This window comes from Tachypleus tridentatus, chromosome 13 (assembly GCF_004210375.1).
Source record: "Tachypleus tridentatus isolate NWPU-2018 chromosome 13, ASM421037v1, whole genome shotgun sequence".
Classification (NCBI taxonomy): domain Eukaryota; kingdom Metazoa; phylum Arthropoda; class Merostomata; order Xiphosura; family Limulidae; genus Tachypleus; species Tachypleus tridentatus.
The window spans coordinates 102,172,318-102,187,571 of NC_134837.1; the positions used below are offsets into that span (position 1 = coordinate 102,172,318).

The 15,254-nt window shown below is 31.6% G+C and overlaps 1 protein-coding gene across 1 annotated transcript; it reads left to right on the top strand.

Moving 5' to 3' along the window:
* Positions 1–714: 714 nt before the first annotated feature.
* Positions 715–14,600, top strand: Rpn7 (regulatory particle non-ATPase 7). Its single transcript, XM_076476846.1, has 8 exons — positions 715–934; positions 4,986–5,191; positions 5,973–6,118; positions 6,813–7,032; positions 9,699–9,807; positions 10,866–11,034; positions 12,324–12,429; positions 14,462–14,600. Exons 1-8 carry the CDS (start codon positions 790–792, stop codon positions 14,528–14,530), a joined length of 1,170 nt encoding a protein of 389 aa, XP_076332961.1. The 5' UTR covers positions 715–789; the 3' UTR covers positions 14,531–14,600.
* Positions 14,601–15,254: the final 654 nt, after the last annotated feature.

A 15,254-nucleotide genomic window follows, 5' to 3' on the forward strand; every position in this document is an offset into this window, starting at 1 on the left:
GTGACAGTTGCTATATTAGCAAGTAGCCCCCTCCTCTCAATGGCATACTGGTACGTCTACGGACTTACAATGCTATAGCCCGGGTTTCGATACTCATGGCAGGCAGAACACAGATAGCTCATTCTTAGAAGGTATAATCATAATTTTATACTTATATAATTTCTTATTCCTCCAAGAAACAAAGAGTTTACCCAATACAAATGTAATATGATTCCAGAATTTATCAATTTATTTCAGTGAATGTTTAGAGGCACTCTGGTCTTGGTTTTTGTTTTCAATTATTCACGCATAAGCAATTATAAAGCAAAATTAACACATCTTTAAATCCAACTGTTTCTTGCAAGATAGTAAACTTAAAAACATATCAATTTTTGCAGTTGAGCTCCTTGATGGTTCAGTGGTGAGCTCAAGGACTTACAAATTCTAAAATATGGAGCTTACTCCTTGCAGTGTAATTATACAACGCAAGAAAATCATTATATTTCTTGACGCAACATCGAACAATGCTGCTCTGAAATATTTTCGAGATCTGCCTCTCATCTAATAGAGAATGCTTTTGAGAATAGAGAAATATGTCATAATACGTCCCACATGCGTGATAATAAAAGAAAAAAAAGAAGATTAAAATTGTGCTATAATAAATGCAGCATTACCAATTGCTTATTGGAAACAGGCTCTACTCAAGACTGCTAATTTTATTTAATTACACTTTCACTCACCAGAGAATCACAACTCTTAAGTTTGGGTACCAAGTAAATAGTAGCATAAAACGTGAAAAGCTGCTTCATCATGCCGATTGAAAATTTAGAAGAAGAAAGTTTGAAGAAGAATCCAAATTTAGAAATAGCTCAACAGAAGTTTTTGTTAACACTAGACGAAAACAAAAATGATGCGAAGCTGAAAGATGGTTTATTGAATACGATAAAGGAGAACAGTAAGTTAAAGTCTAACTTTCAAAAATCTCCTTTTTTCAGTTTATTCGTATTCACTTTTTGTATATTATTATTGTATCCGCATTTGTAGGAAGCAAACTTAAGATGAAAAATATTTGGTGTAAAGTTAATGTAAAGTTGACACTCATATATTATATGAGTTAGACTTTATGCTTCTTATGTTAAAATGTTACTACCGAGTATAGCCTGTACGAATGGAATTAGGCTTAAGTTACGTATAACTTAATATAGTAACAAGAAAAATCTTATTTTGGTAGTTTTCTAATATGATGACTTTTTGTTTTAATGTTAAGACTGTTGTAACAGTTAATTATCCCAGGCCTAGGATTTTTTATTTTTTATATTCAACCACAGATAACGTTAAACTCAAAATTTTAATTTTAGAAAGAAGATACTTCCTAAATAATATATTGCAACATATAGAGGTGTGGAGTTTGGAAGGACAGGTAGACGTGGGTGAGTTGATGTGGAAAATACAAGGATGTGTTACTAGTTTGGCTTTTTTTTTAATCATTTATACAAGTCTGAAAATAAATAAAATTTATGTTGATTTTCTCATTCTGTTACTTTGGTAAAAATGAATCGAGTAGCCTTATGAAGACTGTTGAGTCAACACCAATCTGGTTTCCTAACATTTATTCCAGCAAACCTTAATACCCTCTTCTTTTTGTTCTGGGTATGGGCATTTCCTTGGGTAAATCTTTTTCTCCTGTCCTAAGATGCAAAACGATCATTTGTTCACATCCTCAGTCGTTGTAATCCTCTTCCAATGGCAGAGATCTGCCCAATCAAAAACAAAGAAAAAGACTTGGCTGTAAACAGAAGGGCTCTTCACCCATTTTGCCTACAGAAATAAAAATGGCCACTTTGACAGAGAGGAATTGTCTTGGTTTATGTTCTAATCTGGATGATATCAAAGTACTGATTGCTTCCTACCATCCTGTATTCTTTCTTTACAGGAAACATTTCTGAAACCTGCCAATACAGTCACCTTTTGGCAGTTTCCTTTGTACAGAAATGAGAGGTTGTGTGATGGAAAGGGTGGCACTGTTGGTTGTTCAACATATGCCCACCTTGCCTTTGCCACTCGACACACCATTGGAGGCAGTAGTCATCCGTGTTTCCTTGAGTCGTACCTTCACTGTTTGTTCTCTCTACTTGTCTCCTGAAGAGACCTATGATCAATTAGACCTTGATGCTCTTGTTGAACAGTTGCCATCTCTCTTTTTAGTCCTGGAGGACTTTAACTAACATAATTCCTTCTGGATATGTACTATGTAGAGTGTATGCTCCCAAGTGACAACCTTTTTCTTTTCAATACTGGTTCTTATACTTATTTTAATGCACATAGTCAGTCCTTTATTACTATTGATCTCTTAGTTTGCTCCTCTTTACTATTCTCCCACTTTTCGTGGAGTGTTGACAATAACCCACGAGGCAGTGACCATTTTCCTATAATTTTGAGAGAGACTGGCCGTGGTTGATGCCACCCAACCCATGTGCTTTGGTGGAAGCTGGAACAAGCCAATTGATCCAGTTTCATTGCTTTCACAAAACTTGATCCTGCTGCCATCTGTAAGCCATCAATAGACAACTACGTGGCAGCAGTGACTGACTGTATTACACAGGCAGCTGCTCAATGTATTCCTAAAACCTCAAGATATTTTCCACAATATCCTCATCCGTAGTGGGATCATGCCTGCCATATGACATGGAAGGTCCAAGAACATGCCTGGGATACTTTTTGTAGGTATCGCAACCAGCATCTCTTCTACCATCAGTTCCAAAGTCATATGAGACAAGATTTGAAAGATTATTGGACAATATAATTCTGTCCACCTCTTGATCTTGCTCTCTGATAGCCAGGAAGTAGCTGACACCCAGTGCATTGCCGATACTCTAGGTGAAAGCTATTGTCAGGTATCTAGTGTCACTTCTGCTTCATCCTCCATCTTAGCCATCAAAACTCGAGCAGAGCAATTACCTCTTTCATTTTGAGCTGATTGTCTCTATAACTGTAATTGCTCCTTTACACAGATGGAACTCAAACTTGCCCTTTATCAGTTTGGCAATACATCTGTCAGACCTGATGATATACACTATAAGATGCTGCACCATCTATCTCCTGCTTCTCTAGCTATTCTTCTGATTGTTTTTAACCTGATCTAGAAGAAAAATGTTTTTCCTGATGCCTGGCACCAGACTATTGTCCTACTTTTCTCTAAGCCTAGGAAGGATCCCAAGATTCCTTCAAACTACCATCCAATTGCTTTGACATGCTGTTTCTGTAAGACCTTAGAGAGGATGGTTAATGCTTATCTTGTTTGGTTCTTTGAATCAAACATCCTTCTCTTGCCCACACAGTGTGGGTTCCGATGACAGTGTTCCACTATGGACCACCTGATTCGACTTGAAATATCAGTCAGAGAAGCCTTTCTCAAAGTACAACATCTTGTATTAATATTCTTTGACCTTGAAAAGGCTACATGGAGGTATGGCATTTTGTGAGACCTTCACTTGTACGGGTTACATGGTCATTTGCCCATTTTCATTAAAATTTTCTTAATGGACTGGTGATTCCAAACTCATGTGGGTTCAACACTTTCCCATTCTTTTCTACAGGAACTTGGAGTCCTTTGGGGTTCTGTTTTGAGTGTCACACTTTTTAGTATAAAGATGAATACCATCACTGAACAACTCCCTCTTACTGTTGCAAACAGTCTCTATGTCGACAACTTTCACATCTCGTGTCAGTCATTGAACATGAGGTATATTGAGTGGCAGCTACAGACTGCCCTCAATTGTTTACTGAAGTAAATCACAGGAAATGGTTTTAGTTTCTCTCTCTCTAAAACCACTTGCATGCACTTTTGCTGCCAACGGGGTATTCACTCTGATTTTGAACTCCATATTGGTGAAGTTGTGCTACCCCTGGTCCCCGAGACAAAGTTCTTGGGGCTTATTTTTGACTGTAAGCTGGCCTTTATATACCACACATCAAATATCTAGGAGTCAAATGTACAAGAGGACTGATCATCCTCCGTGTTGTCTCTTCAACCACTTGAGGAGCAGATTGATGTTCTATGCTAAAGATACATCATGCTGTTATTCAATTGAAACTAGACTATGGGTCACTTTTGTGTGTCTCTGCCAGGACCTCAGTCTTGAAGATGCTGGACCCCGTTGATCATCAAGGGCTTTCTGCACTTCACCAGTCCAGAGCTTATACACAGAGTCTCGTGAACCTTCTCTGCACCTCTGCCGTTTGCAACTGTTTTTACTGTATGCTTCAAAACTTTGATCTTTACATTTCACCTGAGGTTGTGTTTTCCTTCCTTGGTGGGCCATGCTTTTTCAGAACAGATGATCTGCCATTGTTCATTTTGACCTTTGAAGCCAGGTGCAGTTGGATAAATTGGGTCTGTCCTTGGATAACATTGCTGTATCCACTAGTCAGCCCATCTCATTATGGTTTATTACAATTTTCAAATGTGACCTTTCTTTAAGTCATCTGAGAAAAGCAAATACTCTTGACTGGAAGTACTGTCTTTTATTTGCTGAATGTTTTTTTGAACCATCCTTTCATTCCCATTTATACTGATGGTTCGAAATCAGGTGACTCTGTGGGCTCTGTGATGGTTTGTTGTGGTTCAGTGTTTGAGGACAGTCCTCTCTACAGTTTCTGTGTTCACTGCTGAACTTTATGCCATTTCTCTTGCCCTGGATCACATAGAAGCTAAGCAGTACTCGAATTGCACTATTCATACTGATTCGCTTAGTTCTCTAATGGCCCAGGTATCGCTTCATGTTAGTTTTCACCCTGTTCTTGCCAATATTCAATATCATCTGGCCCATTTCTCTTTGACATCTATTTCTATCCAGTTCTTCTGGATACCAGGCCACATTGGTATTTGCAAGAATGAGAAAACCAATATGTTGATTTTTTTAAGTTTGATAACTTACAAAGCAACTTTATAAGTTAAATGAAATATTTGTTATTGTGAAAACATCAAATATACTGTATCATTGTAGACATGGCTCCATTTTATGAAGAGGTATGTAAAGACCTTGGATGGACAATAGACAAAAAGCTTTTGGCTAAGATGAAAACAGCTAATGAGGAAAAGTTAAAGAGTTTGGAAGAAGCAATAGAAGATGCTGAGAAGAACTTGGGTGAGATGGAAGTGAGAGACACCAACCTGGCAAAAGCTGAATATCTAAGTGCTATTGGAGATAAGGTATAAAAGCTATTGTTACTATGTTACATGTAATAGTTTAAATAAAACTAAAACATAACAAAACTTATAACTGTTTTTTTTGTACCTTAAATTTGAATTATACTGAAAAAATAGTTAATAGATTCTTAATCAGTGAAGGTAAAATAGTAATTACAGGAATATTGCAAAAAATATTTGAACTTTGACATTAAAAAATGTTATATCAAAAACAAAATATTCTGTTAGTGTAACACATTTAAAAATATTAAGTCCCCTTTTGTTTTTAATATAAGTATACTTGTGAGAAGCACTATTCACTAAAACCAGTAAATTAACTTAAAGTTAAAAAGTCCATTTCTAAAAATGAAAATCACACTTTATTTAGTTTAATGTAGTCATAACGTTTTAAGTGGAACAATTTTTTTGAAAATACAAAGAATGTTGTTAAACTCTACTGTTTATGAGTAATGCTGTGTGTATAAGACAAAGGAAACCAAATTTTTTATGTTTAAAAAACAAATGATGAATGATAGTAGGTGGATGTGATAAACATATTTCATATATACCAGATAACTAAAGAAATGTGATTTGCCATCTATAACATTGAAAAAAAAATACCAGTTTGTTTGGTGCTAGTAATAACATGCTATTTTGTATACATTGTTTAACAAAATTAAAATTAACTTGAAACTGTTTAATATCTGTATGTATCCAAACTATCATATTTAAACTACAGAAATGGCAGATTTAGTAGTTTCTATGTATGCACTACTAACTAATTGTTTTAAACTGTTGTCTTTAGGAAGCAGCGTTAACTGCTTTTCGTAAGACATATGAAAAGACAGTGTCTTTAGGACACAGGTTGGATTTGTTGTTTCACTTGATCAGGATTGGTCTTTTCTACATGGACCATGATCTGATTACTCGTAACATTGATAAAGCCAAAAGGTAAATTATTTTAAAGTTAGTTAGATAATGACAGATTTCTATATATCACTGCACTTACTGTTTGTTTTTTAATTGTCATGGAAATTCTTGTGAGGGCATTTTTTGCAAACATTATTTTACTCCACAGTTTCCAATTACTGTATATTGATGTCAAAGGTTTTTCAGTGTTATATGTTTTGTTACTAAGAATTGTATATATTTTGAATTTAAGGCTTCACATGATCATATAATATAATATTAGATTATAAACAAATGTAGCATAAAATATTTGCCCATTGTAAATTATTATTTGAAACCTGTACTCTGGATGTAATACTGTTGATATTTGACTTTTGCATCTGTACAAGTTTAATGAGAAGCTTACCCTAGTTGTTAATGTAATATTACATTTCAATATGAAAAGATTAATCTAGAAATTTTTATTTATAATCATCCAATTAACTTTATCAAACTCCATTATGAAAATGTTAACACAGAAGTAAGAACAGTTTTGAATTATCTTAAGTCATTCAGCTGACATCCTGTATGTAAAACATTTAGACATTTTATACATAAAGTAAAAGAAATATTTCAAAAGATGAATCAAATATTAGCTAGAATTGGAAAATTTAAATAGTACTTTGTGTAATTACAAGAAAACATGGAAGACACTTTGTTAATGTTATGAAATAATGCTAACGTGAACATTTCCTAGTCTTATTGAAGAAGGAGGAGACTGGGATCGTCGAAACAGACTCAAAGTTTATCAAGGTGTTTACTGTTTTGCTGTAAGAGACTTCAAAGGAGCAGCTAATTATTTCCTAGATACTGTGTCAACTTTTACTTGCTATGAATTAATGAACTACCAGACTTTTGTCACTTATGCTGTATTGTGTAGTGTGATTGCTTTACCTCGGGTGGATTTGAGAGAAAAAGTAAGATTCTATCATAAGTTTGTTACATGATTGTTTTTGTAGAGAAGAAAAAAAAAAGTGGTTTGGTTTTGTTGAGAATTTTCACTAGTTGCAATTACACAGTTGGTCTTATAACCAACACCATTTAATTCTGTAAAAATGTTAGAGTGGCACTGTGCAAAAAAGGAGGCCTTTTTGCATAACACAACACAAATTACATATGTTTTTGTACAGTTGTAGAATATATTAACATTTAATTATTTGTTTTAGGAACATCGGTACTGTTCTGTCAAATATAACATTGATTTTGGTATGTTTTGAAACACAATTTTATTACCAAGAATGACAAAGTACTCAACACATGATGTTGATTTATAACCAGAGTGTCATTTTAAAAAAAATATTTTATTGATGATATTTTTAGATTAATAAAGTTGATTAACCGTATATTAAAATTTGTTATTTGAAAAGTCACACTGTAATAGCTTGTGAATAATGTAATTCATTAGCGTAACATGAGCTGCATGTGCCCCAGACGTGTTACGACATATAATGGCATGGATAATAGTTAGACATAGTTCAAAGGGCAACAAAACAAAATATAAATAGCGGTATACTGTTACAAAATGAGAAAGGGTACTTTTTTTTTTTTTTTTGTGGGTATGAGGGCAGTCAAATTGTCTGATTTCATTTTGAGATAGGATCGAGAAAATAACAGATATGCTATAAAGTTTTACTTAAAACAAAGTTAGAAATTAATTTAGGAGGTTTTAGGGATTGCACAAAGGAAATTTGAGATTTTTGAGATATCGAAAAGTATTTTTAATTTTAACATGAAAATTACTTTGCACATGGACTATTTCAAACAAATACTCAATATAATATTGGACAAATCTGTTTTATTAAAAGTACTTCATTAAAAAATATGGTTTATGTGAAAGACTTGTAATATTAGATGAAAGACTGACAAATGTTCTGAAGATAGACACACTATATTGAAAGTTAAAAGTATTAAATCAAAAAAGACTTTAAATGTGTACAAAGAGGTTACATGGTTGGTGAGATTGACCAAGCATGTATTTAGAGAGTTAAAATTGGCTTGATGGTATTCTTGCATTAAACATTTTTCAAAACATGAGATTCATGCATGTTTTTTGTTAACAATACTGATTAAATTTATATCCCTTTTATTGTTTAATATACTTATAACTATCCACTACTAGTAACTTAAGTAAATAAAGCTAACTGGAGAGCATCCAAAAGTCATTATGAATAAGTTCAGTTGGATTACACTTCAGAAATTTCAAAGCTTATCTTTATTTCTGGTAATGCGATTGATAGGAATATAAATACAACTAAAGATAAACACTTTGATTATTCTAATTAAATAGTTTTATTTTGAAATAAATGAAGTGTAAACCAAAATTCATAATTTTAGCATTTGTAAACAAGGTGTTTGTTTTCAAGTTATTAATTTATGGAACTGAGATGGATGTGAGGGATCTGAATCATACTGAAAATGTGTGCCTACTTATACAACATTAACCCATTCTCTGCAGGAGTGAAAGGTCTAAAGATAACAGTTATAATAAATGATAACAGTGTAAAAATGAGTAAATTTACGCTTTATTTAACATTTAAGTAGCCAGAGAGTTCGTAGTGAGTGCTGCAAGCTAGTTACTCTTCATTTTGAAAGCAGCTAAAATTTAGGGATAGTTGCAAATAACTTTAATAGATTTATAATAACAAAAGATGAGCAAATTTAGTGGTATTGGGAATTGAACCCAAGACCCTAAAATCATGAGGCATCCTCCTCTACCCAGCCATTATGTAGCTTTGTGCTTAATAACAAATAAGCTCAATGGTGACATTTCAATTATTACTTGGATAGTTGTAATATTTGTAAATTCTGATTTTCATTGGCTATGGGACAGTAATTAATGCAGCCAATGTTCATAGATAATTAAAACCTTTTTGCAATGGGTCAGGGGCAAAGGTCATGTCATCGCATTTTTTAACTCTGATTCAAAATTTTATTGAACTACTATTTTATGAATTTGTCAATATTTTTGGAATAAAATTTAGGTTATAATTTAAACTATAATATTATATATTAAGAAGATACTAAAAGTTGTTTTATGAATGTTAGCTTTATCATGTTATTATTATTATTATTTGTGCCAAATAAACTAAGCACCATGCAGTAAAACATTAAACTTCGTATGACCATAAACAAGATAAAAACACCTTTTAGTTAGTAATAAATGTGTTGTTACATCACAGTGAGACTGATAGTATTACTTATCACATTTGAGTTACTCTCAAGTTTTAGAAAAGCATTATCTCTAAAAGCTCATGGGGAAAAAAAACAACAATTAATTGATTCCAACAATTACAAGTACTGTGTCACTAGAGAGTGTAGCACCTTGTGTATGTTTAAAGTACATTACTGTTAAAGTCCTGTTTGAATATAATGCATTATTTTATCTTTCTGTGTTGTGTATTTAAAAACCATCAATGAAGTATGGCTAAAATTCAAGTACACTGATGATAAATGAATATTTATAACTGTAGAATCAGTCTTTGTTATCAAACCATATAATTTTGATAGATGTTTATTTCCTGTTTACTGTAAGTTCATACATCTTCTAATTGAAGCTGTAATGGTAATACTTTTTGTTTTATAGGTTGTGAAGGGATCTGAAATACTAGAAGTTCTTCACAGCACTGCTGATATTAAGCAGTACCTGTTTTCTTTATACAACTGTCATTATGAACAGTTTTTCCGCAAGCTTGGTAAGTCATTATGCAGGTTTTTAATGAAAACAAAAATTATGGTAAAATGTATTTCAGTTATTCTTTAATGTTAGGAAATGTGTCTTTGTTTAACTAATATCTTTTTATTCATATCCTCTTTTGAAACAACAATTAAATTATAGAATAAAATATAAGGAGTGAAAATCTTGTGTGTTTGGAATATTTGAAATCACTAAGGACTTTTTTTGTGCTGGTAAGTTATGTAGCATGTTAAAATTTTCACTTCCAAATAACACCAAAGTATTTTTAAACTTTAAAAGGACTGTGGTTGCCATTTTGAAATTGTAATGGATGGAGCCTATCTATTATTTTTTTAATTTTACACATAAAATTAACTTTATATATTTTTTCAGAAAACCCTGAAACTAATGAAAACACAAAACATTTATACTTAGAAACCCTTGTTTATCTCAACTTCAGTTTATATAAAAAGCAGAACTAGGAAAATATAAATAATAAATTCTTCAGGGTTGTACCAGATAACCAGTTAAAATGAAATATCCAACATATTTGGTCATTTTATCTGTTATTGGTAGCTGTTCAGCAACTTAATAATTGAAATTTACATATTTATCAAGAATATTATAATAAAAAACCTGTTAAACTGATAAATAATTAATAACTTTACAGGATAGCAAGGTTTGATTACTTTACTAATGATTAATATTGCCTATTAGTAACATGTTTGGTGGACATACATTTGTGTAATTTCCTTTTTTTTTAAATAGCTTATGATCCTGCTTATGTAAAGCAAACAAGTCCTGTTAAACTTGTAGGAAAAATGAAGTCCACTTGTATTCCTATACTGGAATGTGATTTAAACCTAGAAGTATAAAACTTAAACCTGAAATATCATATTTTTCCTTAAGGTAGCAAGTTTGTCTAGAAAACAGCAATTTACCTAAGCCCATGGTACATTCTGAAATGTATCATTTAAATTTTTGGTAATATGCTATTATATATTTTTGATTTTATAGTGTATTATTTTAGTGATAAGTTTCCTGGAGTATGTAATGTAACAAATGGTTTTTTTGAAGCTCACGTGGAGGGATTATTAAGAAGTGATCGTTTGTTTTCTCCCCATTATCGATACTATGTGAGAGAGATGAGAATTCTTGCATATACCCAATTGTTGGAGTCGTACCGTAGTTTGACCCTTCAATATATGGCTGACGCATTTGGTGTTACTGTAGCTTTTATTGACCAGTAAGTTGTTTTTATTTTTATAATCTAATATTCATTTATCGCAAAAAAATAAATATGCATTATTTAAATTGTTTGCAATTGGTACCTGTATCATTCAAAATTGTATCACTGTTAGTTAGAGAATTTTAAAATGTACCTTTTTTCAAATGTTTTGTTGTTAAATTTGTATCAAAAAGGGAAAGTTTGGATATTATTTTTCATATTAAAGATTAGAATGGCCAGAAATTAAGAAAAATACTTTTCAAATAAGTTGAGAGTATGCAAGCTATTTCTTATGCCATGCATGGTCATGACAGTTGAGAGAGATAGTAAGATACACTGTAAATTAGCACAGACATATGTTGCTTAAGGTTACATTTAATTCTTTTGTGTAACTGAATTTATGAAATATTACTTATGAAAAACAAATCTCATGAAACTGGGTAAGTATTCTCTGTTGAATTGGAAGAACAGGCAATGATTGTCCTCATTGATTTCCTAAAAGATAGTTTTTAAACATAGCATGTTTCTTTTAACAAAAGAATCACAAGATAACTGAAACTAGATTAAAGTGAAATGTTCAAAAGATATTGAAGGATTCATTAAACAGAATTATTTTTGTGTGCAATAATTGCTAACTGTGCAATTTTTTTTTAAATACTGATTATTCCTTTGGAACAGATAAATCTCTATGGGGAGATTTACTCTTAAAAATCCATTCATTATTGAAAAGTTAATTTGATCTAGTGAATCATATTTGATTAGTAAAATATTTTATAAGGGTATATAAAACTCTTTTGTACCCCTCATATGAAAGGTTTAGTATTAAAAATATCCCAAGATTGTTAAAGAAAATCCTTTAAGGAGTTGTTTACTTACCAAGAGGCTAATTGAAACTTAGAATTCTCATCACAGCAGTAAAAATATTCAGGTAATTAATAAACAAAATTTAAACATTGTCTAATAGCAAACAGTTAATTTGAATGTTTGTATTTTGTACTTTAAATTCTTTAAGTTTTTTTTTAAGTCTTGCAAATATTGTAAGAATTCATACTAAAAACCTTGTTAGTATTATTGGTTTTAAAATACAAGAAATACCTTTCACTTGTTATGTGTGTAATTAGAAGCTGGTAAATTGCTTATATCCTTGACACTTTTCAAAGAAATAACTGATGCAATTGTAAAATGGAAGTGTATTTCTAGTGTTTAAACTGGAACTGTTGTAACAAATAACCCAAACTATGAACAGATAGGAGTATAATTTTCACTAATGGAGTCTCATATAATAGTTTGTTTTATTTCATTGCCAGGGAGTTGGCTCGATTCATTGCTGCTGGGCGCTTGCATTGCAAGATTGACAAAGTTGGTGGAATTGTTGAGACAAATAGACCAGACAGCAAGAATTACCAGTATCAGGTGAGTATAAATTAGAAAGCATTTTTAACCCTATGTTTGGAAGCTTGGATATGTCAAAATCATACTGTTAATATGCATCATTTATATTGTTCAGACGTTTCAGTAAATTCTATCCTTAGCACTGAATTACTTATTGCAATTTTAGTGCTTGGAGGTAAGCAGCTAGAAAACGTTAGAGCTGTTCTCTTGGAATGTATTCAATTTCCTCTTGATATATCTTACTTTTTATTGGTTTCTTTTGTTAAGCACAGAGGAAATTGCTAGTATTATGTTATTTCATTATCATTATTTATAGACTAATACGTTAGTGGCAAATTTTGGTTACAGCAAATTGTGTGTATGTGTTTATGGGTGCACATTTTTATTTTCTTTAACCACACTGCAATAAGGTAAAGTACAGGATGTTCAACAACAGTACATTTAAAACTGTTTAGGATAATTGTAGTTAAATTAGTCTTGGTATTATTTGTAAACAGTTTAAGTTGCATTTACTAGATCTAAGAGTGTTTTGATAGTTTATTAATTTATCATTGGGGTATTAATAATATGAATATAATGTCCCCTGCTGGTACAGCAGTAAGCCTACAGATTTACAACACTAAAATCAGGGGTTTGATTCCCCTTGGTGGATTCAGCAGCTAGCCTGATGTGGCTTTGCTATAAGAAAAACACAAACATACAATATGAATATAATAGCCTTATACTTTGTAAGTCATACAAAATTTACTAAATAGCAATCAAACTGGAAACTTTTTTTGTGTAGTAAGTGCACTTGTTCTTATAAAAATTGTATCTTATAATGAGAAACAAATTTAAGACACTGAGTTAGACCAGTATGAGGGAATTCCATGTCTTATCGGTAATACTGGGTGTAATAGGCAAATCAAAGTGCAAAACTAGCTTACTAAAAGTAGAGAACTGTAGTAGTGTTTTTTGCAAACAGAATTACATTTAAGGAACTGTTGCTTGCACATCAACAAATTAAAATTTTCAGATTTGTGTCACTAAATCTTTAGTGTAATTGTTTTAAAATATGTCAAAGTAGCAGTAAAAAGGCACTAATACATTAGTGAGTAACCTGTTAAGGTTTTTCATTTATCTTTATGCAAGAATATTTGAATGTTCTGTATATGTAGGTAACTTCACTAGTGAATAGTTGAAAAGATTTAACATATTTCAACTGGTGTGTTTCTTTCAAGTGTTGATTGCACATATACATGCCAACATTTATAACTTGAATGTATTATTTTAATCGTATCTCAGGTTTGAAACTTCATTATATAACATTTAGTATATTCAACTAAAACAAGTGAAAACAATGTTTCAACTTTCATTTCTATGTCCGTTGAGTTTCAGTCATAAATGAGACAATCAACAATTTGTTTTTCCTCATTTCAAAGAAATAGCATCTTAAATATCCTGATCCATATTATGTTTCTCGTATCATTTTCATTCTCTGTAAGTGATTGTATTACTAATGGAACTCAGCTTCGAAAGTAGTTCGTAGTCAAAGGATTAAGACAATAGAATAGATTGTAATCTGTCAGTACACAGCAAATAGTGGTTATAGCAGTAATTCATTTTTTCACATACTGCTACCTTAAGATCTCACAGCAGTGGGGTTTTCTACACTTACAAATAACAGATCTAAAAATTATGTATTTCTAGTATTTTAGTCATTTCTGATAACTGCAGGAGTACTGTAGCAGCAAATTATTTTAATGTATTAAAACCATACAAAAATTTATCTTCACAAAAGTAATAGTGATGCCATTTTAAAAGGTCTTTGTTGGTTTTTTTTATGAATTTTTTGAAAAAGAAATGAAAACATTTAAAACTAGACACTAAACTTTGTACAAAGTTTCCATCATAAGAGTCAATAACACTCCTCCAATCTGGGAATAGTGAAGTTTTGAAATAGAAATTATTTTAAAAAGTCAAACAATTTGCTTCCATTATATTATTATACACAGGAAGTTTCTAAATGGAAAGCTTGAATTGTATTAAAAATAACTTTCATTTTATATTCCAGGCTTGTATCAAACAAGGAGACATTTTGCTGAACAGAATACAAAAGTTAAGTAGGGTTATCAATATCTAATTTCTTATAGAAACCAGTACCTTTATATTGTTTATGTACTACATTAAAATAAATGTTTTGAATAATTTTACCGTGTTTACCCATTACTGTTCAATTAGTTTTTGGATTTTCCTCAATCATTGTAGTTCATGTGATTGTGGAATAACACTGGCAATGAAACCTAATTACCATATTTCCCAGTGTTGAAGACATCTCCATTTTGAAAAAAAGATAAACATAAGAATAAGGTCACAGCATTTCCACTAATCTTATTGATGTTTCCTGGAGTGTTTAATGACTCGCGTAAATCCACTTCTTGTCTTTTGCGAGCTATATGCTTATTGTGTATACCTTACATTACCAGTAGTAACATTAATCTAGGCTTGAGGAGTTAAAAACAGTGTCAGTATTACAGCACCATATGTACAGTGACCTGTTCTTTATTTTTAATACTATAACTTGTACATTTTCATCTGGGTCATATGGAAGGGTTTGGACTACTATCCAGTATTAAAACACTTCTAGATTTAGGCTTAAAAGATGCAGGGTAAATTTTTTAAGATTTGTTTTTGGAAAAATATAGCTTTGTCATTGCTGGGAAATACTGATATATTATCTTAAGAACAGATCAGTTGTATTGTGATTTCTCATATTTTAACTGTGAAAAGAACCAACCCAATATTTGATAGTTACTTTAGTAGGATTAATTACAGACTTCTTTTCATGTAGTATTGGAAACTCATTG